Source organism: Caenorhabditis elegans, chromosome V (assembly GCF_000002985.6).
Source record: "Caenorhabditis elegans chromosome V".
NCBI classification, from domain to species: Eukaryota; Metazoa; Nematoda; class Chromadorea; order Rhabditida; family Rhabditidae; genus Caenorhabditis; species Caenorhabditis elegans.
The window spans coordinates 11,607,531-11,629,532 of NC_003283.11; the positions used below are offsets into that span (position 1 = coordinate 11,607,531).

General features: G+C 34.3%; 6 protein-coding genes and 5 non-coding genes across 15 annotated transcripts; 5 read left to right on the forward strand and 6 right to left on the reverse strand.

Annotated features, from left to right (window-relative positions):
- Positions 1 to 1,565: 1,565 nt before the first annotated feature.
- Positions 1,566 to 2,619, reverse strand: piit-1 (BPTI/Kunitz inhibitor domain-containing protein). The gene is made up of 4 exons (NM_073542.3): positions 2,518 to 2,619; positions 2,121 to 2,388; positions 1,955 to 2,071; positions 1,566 to 1,905 (listed from the first exon to the last, which is right to left on the reverse strand). Exons 1-4 carry the CDS (start codon positions 2,536 to 2,538, stop codon positions 1,709 to 1,711), a joined length of 603 nt encoding a protein of 200 aa, NP_505943.2. The 5' UTR covers positions 2,539 to 2,619; the 3' UTR covers positions 1,566 to 1,708.
- On the forward strand, positions 2,604 to 2,752 carry F35B12.11. The gene has a single exon (NR_069563.1). It is a non-coding gene; the product is annotated as an Unclassified non-coding RNA F35B12.11 (non-coding RNA).
- Positions 2,753 to 3,206: 454 nt separating this feature from the next.
- On the forward strand, positions 3,207 to 5,066 carry sas-5 (Spindle assembly abnormal protein 5; the record flags this gene model as incomplete). 3 transcript variants are annotated; one of them, NM_001269409.3, is made up of 7 exons in its annotated part: positions 3,207 to 3,300; positions 3,344 to 3,600; positions 3,653 to 3,872; positions 3,925 to 4,028; positions 4,075 to 4,200; positions 4,244 to 4,430; positions 4,677 to 5,066. In NM_001269409.3, 7 exons carry the CDS (start codon positions 3,249 to 3,251, stop codon positions 4,943 to 4,945), a joined length of 1,215 nt encoding a protein of 404 aa, NP_001256338.1. The 3 variants fall into 3 exon arrangements, 2 of the variants coding, with proteins under 2 accessions (NP_001256338.1, NP_001256339.1); NR_069564.1 differs by having other exon boundaries at positions 3,249 to 3,300; positions 3,349 to 3,600; positions 4,677 to 4,945; NM_001269410.3 differs by lacking the exons at positions 3,207 to 3,300; positions 3,344 to 3,600 and having other exon boundaries at positions 3,692 to 3,872; positions 4,677 to 4,945.
- A 710-nt stretch (positions 5,067 to 5,776) lies between these two features.
- tag-290 (BPTI/Kunitz inhibitor domain-containing protein) lies at positions 5,777 to 7,358 on the forward strand. The gene is made up of 2 exons (NM_073544.5): positions 5,777 to 5,911; positions 6,589 to 7,358. The coding sequence occupies exons 1-2, from the start codon at positions 5,779 to 5,781 to the stop codon at positions 7,113 to 7,115; spliced, it is 660 nt and encodes a 219-aa protein (NP_505945.1). The 5' UTR covers positions 5,777 to 5,778; the 3' UTR covers positions 7,116 to 7,358.
- Positions 7,359 to 8,845: 1,487 nt separating this feature from the next.
- On the forward strand, positions 8,846 to 9,298 carry nlp-24 (Neuropeptide-Like Protein). The gene is made up of 2 exons (NM_073545.6): positions 8,846 to 9,054; positions 9,131 to 9,298. The coding sequence occupies exons 1-2, from the start codon at positions 8,847 to 8,849 to the stop codon at positions 9,163 to 9,165; spliced, it is 243 nt and encodes an 80-aa protein (NP_505946.2). The 5' UTR covers position 8,846; the 3' UTR covers positions 9,166 to 9,298.
- Positions 9,275 to 10,743, reverse strand: glb-15 (Globin family profile domain-containing protein). The gene is made up of 6 exons (NM_073546.6): positions 10,654 to 10,743; positions 10,371 to 10,603; positions 10,263 to 10,323; positions 10,102 to 10,207; positions 9,964 to 10,038; positions 9,275 to 9,548 (listed from the first exon to the last, which is right to left on the reverse strand). The coding sequence occupies exons 1-6, from the start codon at positions 10,734 to 10,736 to the stop codon at positions 9,402 to 9,404; spliced, it is 705 nt and encodes a 234-aa protein (NP_505947.2). The 5' UTR covers positions 10,737 to 10,743; the 3' UTR covers positions 9,275 to 9,401.
- A 3,040-nt stretch (positions 10,744 to 13,783) lies between these two features.
- Positions 13,784 to 13,859, reverse strand: F35B12.17. The gene has a single exon (NR_069565.1). It is a non-coding gene; the product is annotated as an Unclassified non-coding RNA F35B12.17 (non-coding RNA).
- Positions 13,860 to 16,026: 2,167 nt separating this feature from the next.
- Positions 16,027 to 16,221, reverse strand: F35B12.16. The gene has a single exon (NR_069566.1). It is a non-coding gene; the product is annotated as an Unclassified non-coding RNA F35B12.16 (non-coding RNA).
- On the forward strand, positions 16,073 to 16,217 carry F35B12.14. The gene has a single exon (NR_069567.1). It is a non-coding gene; the product is annotated as an Unclassified non-coding RNA F35B12.14 (non-coding RNA).
- Positions 16,222 to 18,369: 2,148 nt separating the features above from the next.
- On the reverse strand, positions 18,370 to 21,742 carry F35B12.10 (CTCK domain-containing protein; the record flags this gene model as incomplete). 3 transcript variants are annotated; one of them, NM_001269411.3, is made up of 6 exons in its annotated part: positions 18,387 to 18,829; positions 18,889 to 18,912; positions 18,964 to 19,135; positions 19,707 to 19,860; positions 20,788 to 21,024; positions 21,331 to 21,742. In NM_001269411.3, 6 exons carry the CDS (start codon positions 21,740 to 21,742, stop codon positions 18,794 to 18,796), a joined length of 1,035 nt encoding a protein of 344 aa, NP_001256340.1. The 3 variants fall into 3 exon arrangements, with proteins under 3 accessions (NP_001256341.1, NP_001256340.1, NP_001256342.1); NM_001269412.3 differs by having other exon boundaries at positions 18,370 to 18,912; NM_001269413.3 differs by lacking the exons at positions 18,387 to 18,829; positions 20,788 to 21,024; positions 21,331 to 21,742 and having other exon boundaries at positions 18,868 to 18,912; positions 19,707 to 19,786.
- F35B12.13 lies at positions 21,031 to 21,174 on the reverse strand. Its single transcript, NR_069568.1, has one exon. It is a non-coding gene; the product is annotated as an Unclassified non-coding RNA F35B12.13 (non-coding RNA).
- Positions 21,743 to 22,002: the final 260 nt, after the last annotated feature.

Consider the following 22,002-nt stretch of genomic DNA (forward strand, 5'->3'; position numbering starts at 1 on the left):
GTGACGGCGAGCGTTTCCAACCCGGTATTCTCCTTAGTCATTCTCTTCGACAGAGCCACCCACGACAAGTTGTGCGAGGATCAGCCCCAAACACTGATCATGCCTCCACTCGCCGCAGAGGTCGATATACCGCCTCTGGTCGTGATGCCCCTAGCCCAGGCATAATTTCTGGCTTTTTGTCATATAAGAGGGGAGATGTTGTGGACGGAACGTAAACCTGAACTTTATACAGACGTGACCTTTGGGTCATCATGAACTTATCGCCTAAGCGACCTCTCTTTATAATTCATTACTTCTTACACTCTCTTGTAATAAACTTCTTCTCTCCTTGTCACTCGCTCAATACACAACATTTAGTTTCAGTTAGCTCCGAATAGACTTCTTAAAATCCATTTTTCTAGTGAATTGTAACCTGAGTAATTGATACGCTTTTACAATAATTTTTTAAGTTGAAAAAATATTTTTACTGTTTTTGAAGTACTATTTGCATTTAAAAAGTAGGCACCTTCCAGGGACCTGTCACCGAAGCAGGCGTAGCTCGTCCGGAAAGCAACCTACATCTACTTTTCTGCTAATTGTAAGAAATTCATTGTTCCGGCCGTGTGACTACATTTCTCACCACTCGGTCCGAGTTTTCAGATTTTTTTCAAAAAAATTAAAATTTTTCAAAAATCTCCCAGATTGTTTGCCTACTTGTAAACGTTCTGAAAAACATTGAAAGTTTGCAAAAAAAAATTTTGGAGCAATTCTACAGGCCTCCAAAGTAGTGAAAAAATGCACTGGAACAGTTTCAGACTGATGCTAGAGGGGTTGAGAGTGGAGCTTTGCCGCTTAAAAATTTGCAGTGACATATCCTTATGGAACACTTTCAAATGACACATATCTCGTTTAAAAAAAAAACTAAAAACCTTTTTCTTGTCAGTTTAAAAAACGTGACAGAAATGTATGGATTATTATACCACAAAGCTCAGTTACAGCATGATCCCCCACAATTATAAAAACATTTGTTCCGATTGCTTGCAAAATGTTCAATTGATCTAATGTGTTCTTGTTATCTTTGGATTTGATGATTGTTTCTGTTTCATTCAGGAAGTGGAAGGATTGGACAGAAAGATAAAAAATTGTTGTGAAACGGTGTTTTTTGTTGTTTAGAGTATGTCAAAATGGATGCAATTGGTTCTAGTTACTTCCGTGTTGAGTTTGCAAACGAGGTTCAGATAAAGAGAAAAAAGGAAGTATTTCTATAGATATTTTTCTGTAAAATTTTTTACTGGTTATAGATGTGAGTTTGATATTATAGGTGTGGGTCGCAATACTATTAGAGAAAATGGGGTATTATTTTTAGTGATAGATTTTACTTTAAACTAGGGCTGAATAATAAACGAACCTGGTTGTACTTTGATTGAAAACCATACTCTTGACATGGAGACAAATTACAGGATAAATATAACTGAAGTTTTGTAGTTCCCAAAAGGAAAAACGTTGCCTTAATGTATATAAATTATTATTTTTGCATCACATTCAAAATTATTTTTTAGATTATATAAAAAATATTTAAAAGAAATGAGATAAAAATTGTTTATGAGTGGATGATAATACAGTTAAATCATACTTTGAAAATTACCCGAAAAAAAACTACAAAAATGCCAACTCTTAAAAATAACTTGTTTTTCATAATACAGATAATTCCAGGAATTCAAATATCGTCTTATTGGGAAGTTCTTGTTTGATTTCCACAGGTTGCCATACATGAGTTGTAGTTGGGGAAGTTGTTGGCATTTCCGAGAGTTCCATAGAATGAGAAACGCATGCAAGTTGTGTATTTTGGAACCCAGAAGTATTTGTCACTTTTCTCTCCTCCGACAGCAAACTTTCCAGAGTCATATGTCAAGTTGCAAAGATAGTCTGTGAATTTGAAATTTAAGAATAAAACATTTAAACATTTGATGCTTACTGGATGTTGGACAACAGAATGATTGAATACAGTTATGACCCTGTGGGCAAGTATTAGCTCCTGCTGAGCATCTCACTGGTGTCAAGTGGTCAGTGTCATAGGTAGCAGAGCAAGCAGCTTAAAATTTTTAGAATAATTGCCATAGTTACTAGCTAACCTCACTTACACTTCATTTGAACGGTTTCATCACTTGACTCCGAGTCTCTTTGAGCTTGAGCATTGGTACAAGCTGATCTACACTCTTGTGCACTACTGAACCGGTTACTATTACCACCACATCCCTGATACATGAATGGTTGACACGTTCCAAGTCTTGGAAGATAATAGAACATTCTAGAAGAACTGTTCTCAGCGCAAGTATTTCCAGAGTCCCGTGCAGCAAAACAGTCAACAGAAGTCGATTGAGCCGCAGTGAAAGACAATAGGGAGAGAATCTAAATAATAATTACATTTAAATTAACTGAAAGTCGTATGTAGATCTAAAGTAGATCTATTTCTGGATTTAGTAGTTTTTAATTTAACTAAGTTTCAAACCTCATAATTAAAAGGATTTTAAAACTCACCACAGCCAATCTAAGTGCCATTTTAGTTTTGCCACGTGAAAATGTTGTACTCGAGTTCTGGATTTCTTTTAAATAGGCCATCGAGATTCCCGCCCCTTTAAACTATTGTACTGGCAATCGTGTAAGCTCTTGCTACCGTGCAACACCACCAACAGTCAAATCCAAATTCCAGTTTTGATCTGACCCCACGGAGCAAACATTGTGTGTATAATGTACATATACTGTTGGCTCCTTCGCACTGACTTTTTTACCACGCTGATTTATTTTGAGACACTTTTTCTGTGTCTCGCTGTCTATCTGTGTACAGAGGAAAAATTTTCTCGGAATTTTTAGAAAACCAGTCGGGAGTGTTTACTTGTTTTTTAATACTTTTAATACATTGGAAAATTGTGTAGGTTGAGAAGATTTTTTGTTTGAAAATCTGTCAATCTAAATTTGTTCAACTGATCAGGAACATTCTTCTAAATTGCAGATAATATGAGAAAGTAGAAAATTCTGTTGTTTTATAATAATATCATTTAATTTAATTACAATCTTCTTTCGTCCCCGAATGGTCATGCGAAAAGAAATGTGAGAAAATATACAATGTGCGCGCTCATCTTGCAAAAAATGTGCGCGGGGGTTGCAGCAGAGGCCACGCCCCCGCGACACCAACGCGCCAATTTTAAAGAAAAAACGTTTTATTTTCCAATTTCATAGTTTTAACAGAAATGACCTCGCATTAAGCGGGAATGAATAATTACGACGACTTACCCTGCTCTATTTACTTCAAAAAACCAACTGGTGAGTTGTTTTCGATATAAAAGTGTTAAAATTGCCAATTTAGTCCAGGAGTTTGTGGATCAACCGAGAGTCTTCGAAGATTCTGAAGTCCCTGCCTTTCAAGAAGTTCTTCAGCTTCCACAAGAAAGGACAAAACCCCCAGTACCATCTACGCAGCCAATTGTCGCCGCTGTAGAAGTAGCCAAGAAAAAATCGTGTCTTTCGGCTCCGAAACCAAGAAAAGAGCCACCTTCGCATCCAGCGCTTCGCCAAAAAACAGTTGCGTTTGGAAAAACAGTTAACGTTTCCCAAACTGTCGAGGTAATTAAATTAAAATTGTTCCATGGCATAATTCCACTAAATTATCTTTCAGGGAACATCTCGGAATTCAAAAAAAGTGCTTGCTTCAACAATGTCTGCCCAAAATACGACAACGACTGAAGAACAGGCAGCTGAAAACTGGCGGGACGCTATGAAAACAGAACTGCAAACGATACGAACAGAGATTCAAGAAGAAACGGCCCGGCGACAAGAAGAGCTCAATGCTCAAAATCTTGTTAAAATGCAAGAATTGATGTCAAACTTCTTTCAGAGTATGTTTGAATATATATTATCCCATAAATTCAATAAATAATAATTTTTCAGAGATAACGATTCCTAAACAGCAAGCGATCGAACCAGTTGAAAAAGACAAAGAAAATTTTCATGAGAGTCCTCGTCAATCAAGACAGCAGAAGCCAGCTAGTAAAGTGAGAATTCAGATAAAAAATAAATCAAAAAGTACTCCGTTTTAAGATCGCTTCGGCACGAGAAGTTATCAAAAGAGACGGTGTTATACCTCCAGAAGCATTAACAATTATTGAGCAACGCCTTCGCTCGGACCCAATGTTTCGCCAACAAATTGATAATGTTCTAGCAGACGTGAGTAGTGTATTTAAATCCGATAGAAATAGTTTGTTTTCAGGCTGAATGTGATGCTAACAGAGCTGCATATTCTCCACCACCACCAATGTCTGAAGTTAGATACGGATCTGGTGTGAATCCTGCTTTGATGAGAGAAACACTTACGGTAGAACGAAGTATTCGATATGACAACGGACTCGCTTCTATTGATTCTAGACAGTGGACAAATGAGAGACGTGATAATCGTGGTAATTTAATTTTTCAATATTCAAACACAGAATTCGTCCGCTAGAATTGTATAAATATAATAATTCACGCATTCCAAAATGTATCAAATAATTCATTAAAAATGTTTGAAAGTTGATAACCATTCGTAGTGAAAACACTTTATACTACGAAATGATTTTAAGATGAAATCCTCAAATCAGTTGAAAAATTTGAATTAAAAGTCAAAAATGAGAAGTCTCTTCACTATTCAAAAAAACCTTTTCTAGCTCCTGACTCATACCGTACCTACGAACCGGATCAACCATGTCACTCACTCTATCAAAAGGGTCAAAGTATTAGCTATTATCCGTCAGAAGCAGCTGGAAAAACGACAGCTAGAAACAATCGAACTGGATACTACGTGGAAGATTCATCAGATCATGAAGAGGATGTTGTAGTCAATAAACGGGGACAGAACTATCACGAGCAAGCGGTACCTGAGACTCCAGCTGAACGAGAACGCCGTATTCGTGAAAAATACGCTCGCAGGAAATGATATCAAATGTGTTTAACTCTTGACGTTTTAAAATTATCATTAATCACTACGTGTAATGTCTGTGAATTGTACTAAAACCATTACTTCCAGCTGTGACCTGAATAAATTTTGAATTTCATCGATTCTTTCTCATTTGATCATATGATCGAGATAGTCTCGAACTTAATTCGATTTTCAGCACTTCACACTTCTGTCATTGTTTGACAAGTACCAACTTGACCTTTCCATCGGTCTCCTTCAAGAGTTTCATTTGTGTACGAAATAAAAATGAAAATTCTAGTAGTGTACGTGTTAATTGGAGAAGTTCTACGAATTTTTAAACTACAAGTTCATAACTTTTAAAACAAACTGTTATGGCATGTACACATGTGTTCCTGTATTAAAACACTTGCTGTCTTCAGACTTTCCAATTGAAAAGATACACTTTCACTTGATTTTCCATATGCAAGCAAGCGTTTTGAACTATCACTACCTTTCTCTATTTTTGATTTCTCTTCCTGTTGACTTTTGCACCCGAATTTTTTGAATTTCTTTTGTCAAAATCTAGTAAATATTGACATTGATTATTTATAGAGAGTAGGTGGAAAATTAGAAAATATAAAAGATTAGGTGTGTCTTGTTCATCTTTGCAAATTTGTTTTTTGGCATTTTCAAAAAGTTCGAGAGAGCACCCAGATGTTTGGACTTCAACTGTTCCATTGTACTCTCCCCATTTATAAACTCTGCGATTTTTCCCATTTCTCTCTAAACACTGATACCACAGTTTTATCAGGATTTTCTTTTAAAAATTTAATTTAAAAAAAAAAAAACATTTAACCCATTTATCTACAGAAATGCGATTCCACCTGTTAGTCTGTGTACTTCTTGTTCCTGTATTCAGCTTTGATTGTACTCAACCAAAGGATAGTGGTAATGTATGTAGTGGAAGCCAAGCAGAAAGATCTTTTTATTTTGATACCAGAATGAGTAAGTTAACGTTTTGAATAATATTTTGTTCGTAACTAGAATTTATACTTTTAAATAATAAGCAATTTTTAACATTTAAATTCTCGAAATTTCAAGAACTCGTTTAGGGTAGCGCTTTTTGAAAATTTTTCGTATCGTAAGTTCACTAGATTTTGGCATGCCTTATTAAAGGCGCACGGATATATACAGGCGGATCTCGGCGCCCAAAAAGTTGATGGTAGTATTTTTTATTATACTTTGAAAACTCATTTGAGACAATTCGAACAGAAAAATAAAACGAATACCATGAAATTCGCTAAAAACAGAGTAATTTAATTGAAAACTTTTTTTGCTAGCCGAGGCAAAAAATCTCTGCGCCTTTAACAAGGCATATCAAAATCTGGTAAAATTACAATTATATCATGAAATCTTGTCTAAAAATAACGTTTCAGAAAACTGCCAAACTAATTAATAATTAAATTAAAAATTAGGGCACCCTAGACTTTTCTTACAGTAAGAGAGAATGTATTAAACTTTGCCACAAAAAGTGTCGTCATCTCTCGTACCAGTCTTAAAATCATGAAGAATGATTTTTGATCAGGAACTTTTTTGATTTCAAAAGTAAATGTAAAACTAGAAAGTTGAAATGATAATGAACCCTTCAAAATGACAGTGATAATTACATTGTATAATTTCAGAAGTATGTCAACCATTCCTGTATTCTGGTTGTGGTGGAAATGAAAATAGGTTTTCAACATCGAAAGAATGTAGAGATGCCTGTCAAAATAAGAAATCATCTTCAACAACCGAATCTCCAGATACTATATCTGATGATTCCGCTGATCAATCCGGCTCACCAAACTCTCCACCATTTGTACCACAAGGAGATGGGCACGATCAATGGAGAAAAGCAGATATTTGTGGTTCAAACTATTTGATTCCAAATGGAAAATATATCACTTGCTCTCCAAATCAAGCTTGCCCAAAATTCCATTCATGTGTTAACGGAGCATGTTGCCCTTCAAAAGACTACGTTTGCTCTTTAAGAGATGATAATGGAAGTTTTATGGACGGAGTTGAAGATCGTCCAAGATTCTCATGGAATAATGATGTTCATAGTTGTACTAGATGGAGTTATTATGGAGCAAATGGAAATTATAATAATTTCCCAAATTTTCAGTCTTGTATGAAATTTTGTCAAGATTCTAAGAAAATTGATTTGTAATCAGATTTTTATGTCGATGTTTATAGCTTTCCGAATTATCAATGCTTAGCTTGACTTGTCACCATTATCAGTTATCAATTCAATTGTATCAGTTCTATATGAAAATCTCATCATTCGAGAAACGAAAACCTGATAATATTATCATGTTGAGATGTATTTTATCTTTTGTATCCGTTCATCTTCTGTTAGCTTTAAAACTGTATTGTCGAATGAATGAAAAATCGGGTGATTGATTTGATCTGTATATCGTCTCTACAGTGTTCTGATCTGTTTCAGTTTGGCAAATAAGATCAATAACGTCACTTCTTGTCGTGATTTGTGATCTGATCTGTTGATAAGAACTGCAAACTGATTGTGATAAGAGTTGAAAAAGATGCATTCCATTGTGACTTTTGATAAACTTTAGTTTTCTGTATGACCTTCCCAGTGTGGAGAAAAAAAAGAAACGAGGAAGATAGATATCTGTTTGTTGTGTTCATTTTAGACTCATGATGCAAAAAAAACATTCTTCCTTGTTCGGTTTGAGAGTAAGAAATATTTTCGTTTGATCATGATATCTGGTATGAGTAACCGGTCTTCGATGACTTCCCCTAGGAGATGTGTCTAAAGTTTTGATATAGTGGATAAAAGCATAGAACACAAATCCGACTATGTTTCATTGATAAACTGTAGTTTTAAATTTCTTCGAGAATAAAATATACACCTAATTAAGAAGAACTTAACAAAAATCAGAAAAATGTTTCAAAAACTATCAGCGATCACTGAATGGAAAAGTTAACTGTACCCAATGCTCTTTGAACTTCCGAACTAACAAGGTAGCTTAACTCGCTTCAAAGGCGAATTAGCGTGCCGCGAAGAAAACTATCAATGACGCCCCAGGAATAACGGCAAATATGGAACGTGTCGGAAGCGTTCCATGCAAGGGACGTCTACCTTGTAAAAAACATCCGCAGCGGATGTTTTTTGCCTGTATGATATTTTTAATAAACATTTTGAACCTAAAATTTCGTAAAAAGCGAAACACTTTCACCAGTGAATTATCAATTCAAATATTCTTGTAGGGCCGAGTTATATATTTTTTACATTACACGTAAGTCAACGACAGTTATACCCATGACTATAGAAAAAGGTAAATATTTTTGTACCCACACGGAAGCTGGATATCATGAAATTTCCCCAATTTCAAATTTCCCAATGTGTTTTGGCGTCGGTATTCATATTCTTGAACTCAGAACCTTGAAATTCAAATTTACTGTACGAGTGACATCATTCTACCGCGAAAAACCATCAAAAACGTGACTCATCACACACATAACAGCGTCGGTTGCCACGGTGAATTCAGATCACAAACTACGATAACTGAGACAGAGAGACAACTGAAACTTAAACTGATCTAATGGTCACATAAGAAGTACCGACCATCTCGTGTCTTCTCGAGAATTTTCGAAAGAAGAAGTCAGTTTCTATTTTCAAGGTCAAAAATATCTGTAGATAGATACGGAAACAAAGCATTTTCTGATGACCTATTGGGTCCATTGCATCTTTTTTCCTCTCCCGCCTATTTGACACTACGTTCTATGGTGTAAAACGGGTTGGCGCGGGACGGTATATAAACGAAAAAATTTCGGTCAGAACTCAACACATCTTTCTTTATCTTTCACTTCTATTTATTTTCTTTTCACATTAATCTTCAAAAAAAAGCAGTATATTACCAATTAAGAATGTTTCAGAATGAACAAGCTTCTCCTTCTCTTCGTTCTTGTTGCCGTCATCGCTATGGCTTCTGCCCAATGGGGAGGTGGTCCATATGGAGGATATGGTCCACGTGGATACGGAGGTGGATACGGAGGTGGACGTTATGGAGGATATGGAGGACGCGGACCATACGGCGGATACGGTGGACGTGGCCCATATGGATACGGAGGACGTGGACCATACGGTTAGTATCATGACACAGTCGGATCATTTAAAGATCCAGTAATCCGAGAAAATGAGTTCTAAAATTATACTTTCAGGAGGAGGCGGTCTCGTTGGAGCTCTTCTCGGTTAAACATTTTGTATCTACACCTAAATGCTCATCAGTTGCCAGAATCAATTCGATACTCTTCTGAATCAACTCATTATTGTTTGTAATAAGTACAAATTCCACTCACCAACCAAAAAATAAACGATTTTTCATTGTCTCTATGAGTCTATTGTATGTACAAAATGTGTCATTAAATGAGAAAAGAGAAGAGAAAAATGAAAAAGATATGCCTTTTGAGTGGTATTGCAAGTTATCTCCAATCACCCGTCGAGCGCTTTTCCAGATTCAATGCGTCCCAGTTTGTTTGCTGATTCCGAATGTTTTCGGGAACGAAGACGTTTTGAGCGAGACGCAATGAAACGGTATGAATTGATTTGTGGACATGAAGATGAACGAGCGTGACGTACCTATTTTAAATAAGTTTTTCGATTTCAAAATTTGAATGGAATCAACTAGAAAAACAGCTAATAGTCTAGTAGTAGGAAAGCTTTTTTGTTAATGAACTTTGCGTCTTTATTAAATGAATATTTCGATTTTCGATGCATATATTTCATCATTATTCATAAATAAAACAATCTTGAATTTATTATGTCTTTTGTCAAAAAATTTTGGTTGAATGTTTTTGAAAATATGAACAATTCAAAACTTTTTGTAGCAATATAGCTAACAGTTTTTACCAATTGTTATTAGAATAAAATTGAAAAAAAAATTGTACGTCTTTTACAACAGAAAGTAATTGAGTTTTATTTACGCCATAAAAACCTGCCATTCAAATTTCTCAGAAATAAAAATAAAAATTCAGCATCATGAAAAATGACTTACATGCTCCAAATAGCTGTCCTTAACTTCAGAGATCATAAAACTGATGAGCTTATTCCACGTTGCACCCACTTTCTCCTGAAACTCATTACATTCTTGTTTTTCCGTTTTTACTCATTTGACATCTAGGATTACACTTACATTTGCATCCTTGCACAGGAGGTCAAGGAGCACATTCTTGAAAATGAGCCACTTCTCGGCAGTGAAACTCATCGTCCGCACGTTTCCATGTTGACGACCAACGATTCTAGAACATTATTATTCAATTTAAACAAAAAAAAATCATTTGAATTTCAAGTTACCTAAGAATTTCAACAATCTGATCTGAACTTTCAACACCTTTCGAAAGCATGTCAATGATTCCTGAAATATGTTGTAAAATTTTTTTTTTGAAAAATAAACCAGAATACCTGTAATGAATCGTTGAAATTTTCCCACATGAGTTCTGAATTTCTGTTCAACCTTAAGTTGTTGCTCATTCAAATTCTCAAGCCCAAAACTGTAAGCCATTTCGACTTCCTGCTCCAAAAATATTGTAAGGAACATTTGTTCAAACAATGCATATTTGTCGTCAATTTTTTGATATGATTCAATCATTTTGTTAACTTCTTCTTGCTCACAAATAAACAAACGACTTGTGTATCTAAATGAATATTCGGCTAATTTTATAATATATCATGAATTACTCCTCACTTGCTTGAAATATAAACATGGTCTCCCTGAATGGATGGGCGTTGAAGACGTCTGACAAACTGTTGAATTCTGGCTGAGTGCATTCTGAAAAAACATTTACTTTTTAGAAAATAATAGCAATAAACTAGGTAAAATTTATGAAAAATGTGGAAAACCAAGATATTTTTTGTGTAAATTTTACAGATATAATAAAAAAAGAATCACACAAATTCTTCAAATTTCTTCAAAATGATTTTGTGAAAGGTTAACAAATACAGAACTCTAACTCGGCCATATTTGAAATATGAGTGGGTCCGTGGCCGAAAATGTTTTTTTTAAACTTCAACGCCACATTTTAGAATACTTTATCCAATTATTTTCATTTTAACTATGAAACAGACTTATGGAACGTTTCTCACAGACTCGGAACAAATATGTCTTAAACTTGAAGAATGATTGCGAAAGTTGGGGACATGTATTCTTAGTAACTTATTTCAGAGTGTGACGTGGAATGGTAAACAAACACGTGGTTAACTTTTGAATGGCCATGTTTGAGAAAAAAGAACGACTAGTTTTGGAAAACAGAGGGTTGTCCAATTTTCGGATTTTTCGCCAAAAGATAAAACAAAGAACATTTTGGTCAAATGCACGTTGAAAAAACAAAAAGTTCCATGTTCTCAATCAGAAAAATGGGTTAGTTGGGGAATTCCAAACTCTGGAAAAAAGTACAAAAAACAGGAAACCAGGCCTTTTAGTTTTTTAAGCCATATGATTCTTTGCATAGGGAAAGAAGAACTACATATTGGTCTTATCAGTTAAGATTATAGTGATGATGAAAATGATGAGGAATAGTGATGATCTACATCATTAGAGCAAATGAATGCAATATTCATGAGAGACACCATTACTTCGTCTTGGCTGAGACACTCGCCTCTATTTGTAACATAAATGAGGAGAAAATAGGAATGAAAAGCACTGTGATAATGAAGATGAGAAGGAAGAAGAAGTAAAATCAGAAAACGTAGGAACTTCTCAGGTGGGCGGACTAGAAGTGATTCAGACTATGTTGAGATGTATTCAAGTAGTAAGTCTGTCACGTAGATTGGTCAAAAAATCAGTGAACCAGAAAAGAAGATTTTTAGATTAAAACAATGATCAAAGACTCTTTGATATTAGCGCACAGTTGATAAGAGTTATCAGAACATTCTATAGTTTTTCATACTTTGTATAAGCTGGTTAGAAATTTAAGTCGCTTGCTTCAAAAACTTATTGTCAGGAAATTGAAAAAATTGCATAACTGTTCGTTTCAGTTTTCTAGTTTAAAAATATACAAATTATTACTTGGGACAATTTAGGCCAAGAGTAACTACAAACTAGGAATATAAGGCATTTTTATGTAGTGCCCTGTAGAAGTACAGGAATTTTCGGGCCTGCATGAGAGAGAGAGTATCAGCTATAGCGAGAAAGTTTTTTGATAAAAAGTTTCGGAAAACGTTCACCGGTAAAATTACGATTATTTTTATTAGATATCTAGAAAAATTAAATCTTTAGAATAAATGGTTTACAAAAATAGTAAATCTCATGAACCGCCTAGGTTAATTTGTTCCAACCATCTGTAAAAGTAACTTAGATAACTTATTTTTAGATAATTTCAAATTTTCTGATACCAGAACCGTGTAGGTTTTTATTTTTAAAATCAATTGACTCTATGGAACGATAAATCAGAAAACAATTGTTATATTAAATCTATCCAAAATGAAGATTGGCTCACTCAAATCAACTAATGGAAATTCTCTTTTTGGCTTTTCTATTCTAAAAATAGATTCGTTCACTTCATCTATCATCTTCCATTTCTCTCAAAGTGAACGTTTCAGTACATGAGAAGTCATACAACGATGAGAAAACACGAGAAAATAATGTGGTAGAATCGTCAAAGAAGAGAGGAAAATACACGTTCATGTGCAGTTTGAAAAGTTATGTGTGAGTGAAGATATGTTGGAAGGAGATGCAATGTTGAAAGATCGAAGCTCATTCTTCTTGATTTCAACAACGGATAAGGAGAAACTGGAGGAAGTGGAAGAAGACTTGGCATCAGAAAAATAAGGAGAAGAAAGAAGGAGCAGTAGGAAAAGCACAATGTGGATTTATGGGCACAAAGGCTTTGAAACATTGGACCCATTTGACTTTTATGGGATGACTTGGTTGTGGATGGTTTCTGTAGAAGAAGTAGAGTTTAGTGGCAAGAAGATTAAATTTTGATGGGTTATTCAGAAAACAGTGACATTGAAAAACGTGACGTCGTGGATTAAGAAATGATTTTGTTTTAAGTACAAGGAGATTTAGAGTACGAAAATACTATAATAGAAATAAATTTAAAAAAAAATGAAATCATACTTCAATAGTTGATCCGAGGATTTATGGTAAGTATCAAAAACAAATTATCAGACGATTGAAGATGACAATATTAAAAAAATCTTCGTATCAGTTTTTAAAATTTATTTTTAGGTATTTAGGAAGTTTTTAGGTAGTGTACTAATATTTTTTCTTTATCTGAGACGTTAATTAAATAAAGATGGTTGAATTTTTAAGTGTAATATTATTCGAAAAGCATTTTAGTCACAATATCAAACAATTCCTATGGAAAAATAACTAAACCATTCATCTCATGTTTTCCTTAATAGGCTGATGAGTCAGTAAGATTCTCACGATATTCCTCTAAAATTCCTTATTTTCAAATCCAACACTAATGCTTGATTAGATAGGATTTTAGAGTTTTTTGGGGCAAAGAGAACAATTTATGACAAGCAGTATTATCGTAGAATTTTCATTGGAGGTGGGTTTAAGTGGTTTTTGATTTTTCCAAAATTCAAACCTAGTGAGCAGAAACTTTTAAAAACGCTGGCACTGTAAACAAATTATCTATGCAACAAATCTTCTGCTTTGAGTACTCTAAACTTCTTGAGCAAGCACATGGTCACTACAAATTTTGAACTGGTACCAAAAGAAAACATTACATTTTTGAAAAAAAAAGTTATCCAATAGAACCATAGAAAGTTGAAAAAGAAATTCTAGGAAGATTGTTATTTCTGTCTCTCGATAGCGTGTTTGATCTGGAAAATTGAAGACCAAAAATTGAAAGCTAAAACATAAGCCGTAAGGTTGTACTGGTGCCGACTAATAGTTCAGGCAATGGACAACGGCTCTCCAGGGACATATTGTGGTCCGTCGTCCATCCACAGCATCACTCAGAACACTTCTTGTTCTTCTGATGCTTCTTCTTCAATCCTCTACGCCTACTTTTCTTTTCCTTCCACTCAACCAGTCTCTTCCTGACAAATCGGGAATTTTGATGTTTGGGGCACGTGATACTGAGCCTGTGAGCCCTGCTTGTGGTTGGTTGACCAAGAGAAAAAAGAAACAAAACAATAAGAAATTGAATGAAAATTTCGGAGGATCGAGACTGGAAGCTGAACGAGACTGAGCGGCACACAAATTTAATTTTTTGATTTAGTTCTCGATTCGATTTGAGCCGCCACTTGTAATTGGGCGCATGGCTTGCTGTTTTGTGCACACCTGGAGCAAAAGCTTACAAAAGCTCTTGTAAACAAGAATAATCTTTTTTCTTTTTCTAGAATAAACACGTTCTCTGGAGAATGTTTGAAAAATATTCAGAATTTCTAGAAATAGAAAACAAATCTGTAAGACTTTCGAAAACATGTCTGAACTTTTAATTTATTACTCAGTCTGTGGAGTTCCTGAAATCTTTTTGTTTGCAACGAAATAGTGGCGTCATTTTTATTTTTATCAAAGTAAAATCTAATAGTTTTGAAATTCTTCGAATCCAATACGAACAACAAAATGGAATATGCTCTCAAACAAGCAGACTGAATAAATAATTATTCAGAAGAATATTGATTTTCTACAAAAAAACGTTCGACAAGAGTGGCTAAGAGTGGACTAACATTTTTTTAGACAAGTTAAACTTTAATCATTTCACAAAGAATTTTTAAAATCTGAAACAATTTAGGAATAACAATGCAAAAATTTAGAAATCAAGTATGAAAAACCGAAAAAACGAGAACTTTTAAAATTTTAAATGATATTTTCTCACTTAACTTCTTGAAAATACTGAAAACGTTTCAGATATTTTCCCAGCAAAACCGAAAATGTCGAAATGTTGTGTTGTAGCAGATGCAATTTACTTGTTCGCATTTTCCACGAGACATTCTCATTTCGCTAAAAGATCTTTTTTTGGTGAAAACAACAAACTGAGCCACTAGGATCATCTTTGTCACTTCTTTTTAGGTCACCCAGTTTTTGAACAACATGAGCTTTAAACATTGGCCCTGTCACTAGAAAATCTAAATAATGACGTTGAGAGGGAAATACGAGAAACTTCAATTTTAAATGCATTTTTTGATAATAATTAACAGTTTTCGAAACATTGAGCTAATGGCGCTGGCAGGAAGTTGCCTCCGAATGCCGAACGATCAGTAGTTTTGCAGGAGTAGCAGCAACCGGCAGCGCATTCAGACAGCTTAAAAATGCAAAATTCAAAGCGTAAGTGAAAATTTTATATATTTATCTCAAGAGAACTTTGAATGAAAACAAAAAAGTGTTTGACAATTGAGAAAAAACTTTGTCAACGAGGTTGCTAGCTGCGGAAAATTTTTTTTCGGCAACTTCGGCAACTGGCGGTTTCCAAAAAGTTATGGTGCTTCACAGCCTTAGTGAGGAGGAGAAACGCATTTCTTTAATTGAAAGAAAAGTGGAGTCGAAAATTCCGATATTCGGTAACTTGGAATTTTAATTTAATAGCAAAGTATTGTGCCCAGTTTGTGGATAATGTCAGTATAAAAAGTGCTAAGAAAATTAAAATGGAATTCTGTGAATTTATTCACTTGCAAGAAAAATTGATATTTGGATCAACCGCTTTGTTTCTATATTCTTACTAATTCTGACTGAAAGAAACGACAAAAAAATCCAAAAAAATTGGCAATTCGCACTGAACAATTGGTTCTACCTTCACAGAAAAATTTGGTACTTCTGGGTTTCGTTCCCCCAAAATGTTTTAACTTTCTAAATTTCAATTAACCACATAAACGTGAACTTTTTGGAACGATTTGTAGAAATCAATGCTTTGTTCTGTGCTTTTGTTTACGTTTTTAATTCGAAAAGTGGAAAATGAAATTTTAGAAAATTAAAACATTTTGGGGGGAACAAAACCCGTAAGTACCAAAAATGTTAACACTTTATGATCAAATGATCCAAAAGAAGAAAAGGAAGTTGTTGTGGGGGTGGAGATAGAAAAGGCTTCGTGCGGAAACGATATTCTCTCTGCAATATCTTAAAATTTCAAACTATTTCTGAATCCATCGGTCTTTTGTGTTGTTTTGTGAAATAAATTGGGTGAGCCGGCTGGGTTAGACAAGTGGTTAACTCATCCGGTGTCCGTGAAAACGAGTCTCTTGGCGGAAAAGGCGGCGTACTCTCACAACAGATCGAGAAACATGAAATGAGAAGGAGTAGGAGAAAATGGAGTAAAAGGAGAAAAAAACTAATCCTTCTTTGTTATTTCGCTTTTCAACACACAAGAGCCAGTTCAGAGGATTGTTGGAAAACTTAGTAGTTAAGAAGAATAATAGTACACCAGGAGGAGAAGACCCATACAAATAACCACTAAATAACCAGGAAGAAGAATGAAAACCACCAAAACAAGTAATTAGACTGACGAACGGGAAATGGAAGTTGGAAAATTTAGAGTTAGCTCTGGTGATGCAAAACTGCCAATAATGGGATGATGGAATGAAGAAGAGATTGAAGCAGAAGCATAGTAAAGAAAAGTAAAGTGAAAGAGGTATTTGAAAATTAATGTGAGTGGTCCTTCATGTGCAGAGCTAATTTGATTTTTTGGTAATAAAATTCGTTGTTGTCTAATTATGTTTCTGAAAAAAAACAACCGACAAGATTAGACTTCAATTTTTCGGTGATATTCAGAAACATTTAATCCGAAAATTCAAATACAAGTCTAGTATGAGCTAGCAATGATAAGAATAGTCCCTTACCGTTCTCGAAATACTACGCAAAGATTGTAATCTAGATATCCCCACGCTGTAAAACAAAAAAAAACATTTCTGTAAATTCGTTTACTGGAAATTTGACAATATTCAATGAATTGATTTTTGTAGTAACTATTAAAAGAACTATAGGACTATAGTCTAGCTACCTGCAGAATGATTGTCATTGTAATTATCAAATAAAACATATTATTTTTTTGTGATTATTTTCTGATTTTCTAAAACTGCGCTGTTCAATCCCTTTTTTTCTTTCTCTTTTTTTGGGAAAAAAATTTGTTAAATAATTTGACCATGTGGGAAAGTTAGAGCTTTCAGTAGTTAGAGATTTTGTCAAAATTATTCCTTATGAAATGTTAATGAAAAGTATTTAAATTAATTGTTCTACTCTCGATAATTTCATACCAGTTAAAAAAATCTAGTATTTCAAATAAAAGTTCTAATTTTTAACCCAAGAAAATAATTTAGCAGAGGTTATTCTCGAAAAACAAAAATTGATATGTTTGTGGCCCTTACGTGTTAATGTTTAAAAATACTGCAGCATGGTGGGTTGAAGATTTAAATTATAAATAAAATCTCACTTAGTCATTTTGAAACACACAGAGTTATGTTCTGAAATTAAATGTTGTCAAGTCTCAAAAAATGACGAAAAATAGTTTTCCTGTAATAACATAAGGGAAGCAAATGACGTTATGATGGCTACACAAAATATAAAGAAATACAAAAAAATAAATCCACACTTAGAAAACAAGAGAGCTGCTGATTTTCTATTTTGGTCAGAAGTGTCAGGAGCAAGTAACAGATATATGAGTAAAACTCGGGTGAACGTAATTGGATTATAATTGTGTCTCAAATAGCCAAAAGGAAGAGAAGGGAAGATTTTGTGCAGAATGGCACGGATCCTAATAATCCTTATAAGTTGCCACTTTCAGGTAATAAAAAAATGTAATCGGGGATTATTTAAAATAGAGAGATTTGGATTAAATTGATAAATGGAGATAATATTTATTTAGGGAACAAAATGGAGTGATTCAAAGAAGTCTTATGATGAATCTACTGGGATATCAGTGAGTATTCATATCAGTTGGCTTTTGGTTGATTTATGAGAATATACATGTTGCATCGAACGATCGCTTTAAAAATTTCAACATAAAAAATTTGAAAATTAAAAAAATCTGATGAATCTGTAACTTTCTTCGTCAGATTAATAACCCAAAATATTATTGTTTTCTATAATTTATTTTCATGAATATACATAGGCGGCTTACGCTATAAAAATAGTTATGGAAAAGTATTTAGAATTGCCTATATTTTATTTGTCACAAATATGATTGTCAGTAAATTTGCAAGAAACGTTGAATACTGCTGTTTAATTGAATATTTGAAAATTATATGTACATATGCAAGAAAGTGCTGCTGAAAGTTATAAATTAGTACCATATTTTTCAAACGATGATAAACTTCTATCTATGAAAGCCTATGAAGTTGAATAAAAAACTTTACTGGTATTGATTTCGAAAAAGGTTTTTTTAAATAAATATACTGATATCAAAATTTTGAATTTGCGCGGGAGAAATTATTGCATTGCATATTGAGTTCGAATAGTCAATACTTCGGAAAACTAGAACGCTTTATAATTTTTTTAGTCGTTCGTTTAATCAAATTAATATTGAAACATTTATTTTCAGACAATGAAACATATTTTGCACTGGAGAGACACTCGTATATTATCAATAGTACTTATTAAAAAAAGAAAAACATTGTTTTGGAAATAAAAGTTGATTTTCTGGAATTAAAACTTCCGTGTGGAACAGTTGGAACAGTTGGAAGAGAATTGGAAATCAGTTTGTGACAGAAGATAAAAGTTGTGCAAAGAAGTATGATTAACCCGTGTCATTAATATAAAAAGGAATAGGAAAAGCAACTAGAACTAATTCTAAATAACTTTGTTGTAGGATCTGAAGGGGTTTACACGTTTTAGCAATTGAAGTAACGGGGTTGTTTGAAGGAATTAGATGAAAGGACGATTATCGTTTTTGTTTTTTTCCGCATTTGAGAAGGAGAAGATGAGAGAGAACGAGATCAGCTTACAGGCGAAGTGGCACACAGACATCATCTAGTTGCTAGAAAATAGGTAAAGACACGGGTATGATAATAATTATTAGAAAGGTGCTATCCTCACTTCTTTGCACTTGCAACTTTTCACCTGAAATTTGAGAATAATTCGATAAAAATAGGATAAAATTTGAATTCTTACCTTCACAATCGTTTTAGTTGCAGTTGGCGGTGTCCTGCCGGGACAATCTAAAGTTATATCAACATAGTCATATTCGGCAGGAGCACATGCTGCACAACTCCGGAATGCTGCTTTCAGTTTTTTTGAATGCATTCTTGGGATGAAAATACTTGCACAAGCACCATGGCATAATCTAAAAAAAGATCACGAGTTCAAGTTTTTTGTTGGTCGAAAGTAATCCAATGGTTTTCAATGGTACATAGCTTAACGCTTCATCGTGATTTTTTAGCAAATAGATACATGAATTGTTTTTGAGATCTAAATATTGAAGGCAATAAAATATTTTTTCGCAGTGAGCACAATGAATTCATCGCGAACGAGGACCGTACACGATTTTTCGATGTGTACATTGAGAGACCACAACGCTAAATCTGCGAGGTTTCCAATGAACACATCGCACCTTAACTGTGTTATTGTTTTTAACTCAATTTTTGTATTTAATTGTATATAATTCAATTCAATTTCAAATTTTCGATTCAATTTTCGGTTGCATTATTCTTAGAGTTTTTCTGTCACCTGAACTCTTGGGGTTATTAAAATGTTATCGCTAGAACATAGTTTCCGTGCTCTCGACATAATTTTCGTATAAGAAAGAGAATTGTTTACGTATTAACTAAGGCCTTAACATTAAATCACCAAGAAATAAAATGATAAGCAAATGAGAGAGGGGGTCAAAGTTTCAATTGAAAATTGAATCGACTTACCGATTAACAACGACCTTTGTCAGACATCCGTCAACTCTTATTCGTTGCTTGAACTTTTGACCATCGCATCGTTGATTCATAATTAATGCATCTGGATCGGCAAGTTGTAGTAATGCATGTTTTCTTCCTTCAAAGACTGTGTCACCGTGCTCGTCTGTAATTTCGCTAGAAGTCTCATGAATGCCTTAAAGGTAGAGTAGCGCCAGTGGGAAAAGCTTTTAAAACTACTCCGATGGTGCCAAAATGACTAAGTACCATAGTTAAACTTTTAAAAAAAGTTGGGCATTTTTTATTTTCTGTCTAAAAGTGACAATTACTCAGGTTTTGCCACTTACCAAAACTGTGCCAAAACTTTCACAGGAAATTGTTTTAGTCTTAAATGTTTGAGTGTTTTATTATGATAATCGGTCGTTTTGAATTTAGACAAAATCCGCACTGACGCTGCTCCGCCTTTAAATTCAAATTGTAGTAACTTTATGTACTTATAAGTGTTATAACTGAAAATAAATTTTAGATTTGTACATGAAAAAGGAATTTTTATTTATAGAAAGGAAAACTATACAGGTTTCTCTGCCAAACTTCATGTGATTAAGTGATGAATGCAAAAAAAAGTAAGATTCATACAAGTGGGAGTATTATTAACAGTAATTAAAACAGTAATTAAAATTTTGAGTTTACAAAATTAAAAAGGTATGAAAAAAAACAATTCAACGCTAATTATTAATAGCTTTGGTGATTATAAGTTTGTGTCTATAAAGACTGTTGTCTACAATCTTACCACGTGATAATTTGAATTTATATGTATCAACACAATAGGTAACTCGTGGTCGGTGTGATATACTGATGTGCTTTGAAGAACAATTTGAAATTAAAACATAAATTTGAATCCTATTCTTTCATTTCTTGCTTTCCAAATTTATCGGACAACACATTTGTGAGATTTCAGCGGCGTGGGTGTAAACGTAAGACAGGGATGCGATGAGCAGGTAAACCGATGATATCAGGTAACTCGAGAACACGAAACACACAAATACACATAAACCCTCTCTGCTTTTGACTTCACAAAGACAACTCTACCAACCTTTTCCAAGTTTCTTCAACTTTCCAACTGGCTTTCGATTCTTCTTACGATGGTGCCGTGTTAAATGATCCACGTGTGATTGATGATCTACATGGTTTACATGGTTCACCTCTTCTGTGCTCTCCAGTTGATAGGCTGTGCCGAGTCGAAAACGAGACTCTACTGGAGTTCCTTTAAGTTGAAGGAACGCGTTTCGGGAGATTTCTTGAAATGTTGGAACTGATGAACTTCCATTAACTGTAATATGGATTTTATGACAAGAAAAAAGTTTGGCTTCTGGGAACAGATAACAAATCTTTTCATAATATTTTTAAAAGCTTCGAAATATTTTCAAAGTGCGTCTACAATAATTTCAAGCACTACAAAGGTCAAATTTAGCTGAAAATTTTAGAACTCTAAAAATGAAATTTCGTTCAATTTTGATGATGATGTTGGCACTTCATCTAACATCATGAAGCTGTTTAAATCTTTATTGAAGGTTCATGGGATGTATTCCGTTAATATCTATTTTCTATGGAACATTGTAACCTGATAAAATCTAACCTGAATAATTAACATATCCATCAAGAATCTCAACAGTTGGTTGCCGGTCGTTTCGATCTGTGGGCGCCGCCACGACGCCACTACCAATCCAACATATCAAGAAAACCGCATAGTACATATGTCGCCATGAAAATGTTGATGATAGCGGTTGAAATTTTAATAGTGAATAAAAAGATGCAGAAGTATTAGGAAAGTGTGAAGATGGTAATACTGAAAATCGTCTGGATCGTCGTTGTGTTCGTGATCGCTCGTTCGTCATGGCTGCTGCTGCTGTCGTCGCTTCGTCGTCGTTCGATGTTGGTATTGGCGAGTCCGTCGGAGACTCGTGCTCTCGTTGCCCGCTGCACCCACTCTCATCATTGTTATCCTCAGTTCGGAGGCTCTGTTGGCCACGCCCATCTTTTCGTTTCATCGTAGTTAGGTCAGAACTTGCAATTGGTCGATCATAGATCGATGCGTTGTCTGACATGAAAATCAGAATCAATATAATGAAATGGAAAAGAAGAAGATATGGAAAATATTGGTGGAGGTTTATTTTTCAAATCAATCAATCGATAATTTTTAGAATGGAGGGAGGTAATCAAATTGTAGAAATAGGTGAGAGGGAAGGAAAAAAGGGGAGAAAAAGCGAAGAGCAGTGGTCGGGAGAAGAGAGAAAACTGTCACCCACAC

Coding starts and splice junctions, on each gene's coding strand:
- piit-1 (NM_073542.3), bottom strand. CDS start 2,538: ATGGCACTTAGATTGGCTGTG. Junction 2,389..2,517: donor TGGCACTTAGATTGGCTGTG/GTGAGTTTTAAA, acceptor ATTATTATTTAG/ATTCTCTCCCTATTGTCTTT. Junction 1,906..1,954: donor ATTCTGTTGTCCAACATCCA/GTAAGCATCAAA, acceptor TCAAATTCACAG/ACTATCTTTGCAACTTGACA.
- nlp-24 (NM_073545.6), top strand. CDS start 8,847: ATGAACAAGCTTCTCCTTCTCTTCGTTCTTGTTGCCGTCATCGCTATG. Junction 9,055..9,130: donor CGGAGGACGTGGACCATACG/GTTAGTATCATG, acceptor TTATACTTTCAG/GAGGAGGCGGTCTCGTTGGA.
- glb-15 (NM_073546.6), bottom strand. CDS start 10,736: ATGCACTCAGCCAGAATTCAACAGTTTGTCAGACGTCTTCAACGCCCA. Junction 10,208..10,262: donor CAGATTGTTGAAATTCTTAG/GTAACTTGAAAT, acceptor ATAATGTTCTAG/AATCGTTGGTCGTCAACATG. Junction 9,549..9,963: donor AGGACAGCTATTTGGAGCAT/GTAAGTCATTTT, acceptor TATTTAAAATAG/GTACGTCACGCTCGTTCATC.
- tag-290 (NM_073544.5), top strand. CDS start 5,779: ATGCGATTCCACCTGTTAGTCTGTGTACTTCTTGTTCCTGTATTCAGC. Junction 5,912..6,588: donor TTATTTTGATACCAGAATGA/GTAAGTTAACGT, acceptor GTATAATTTCAG/AAGTATGTCAACCATTCCTG.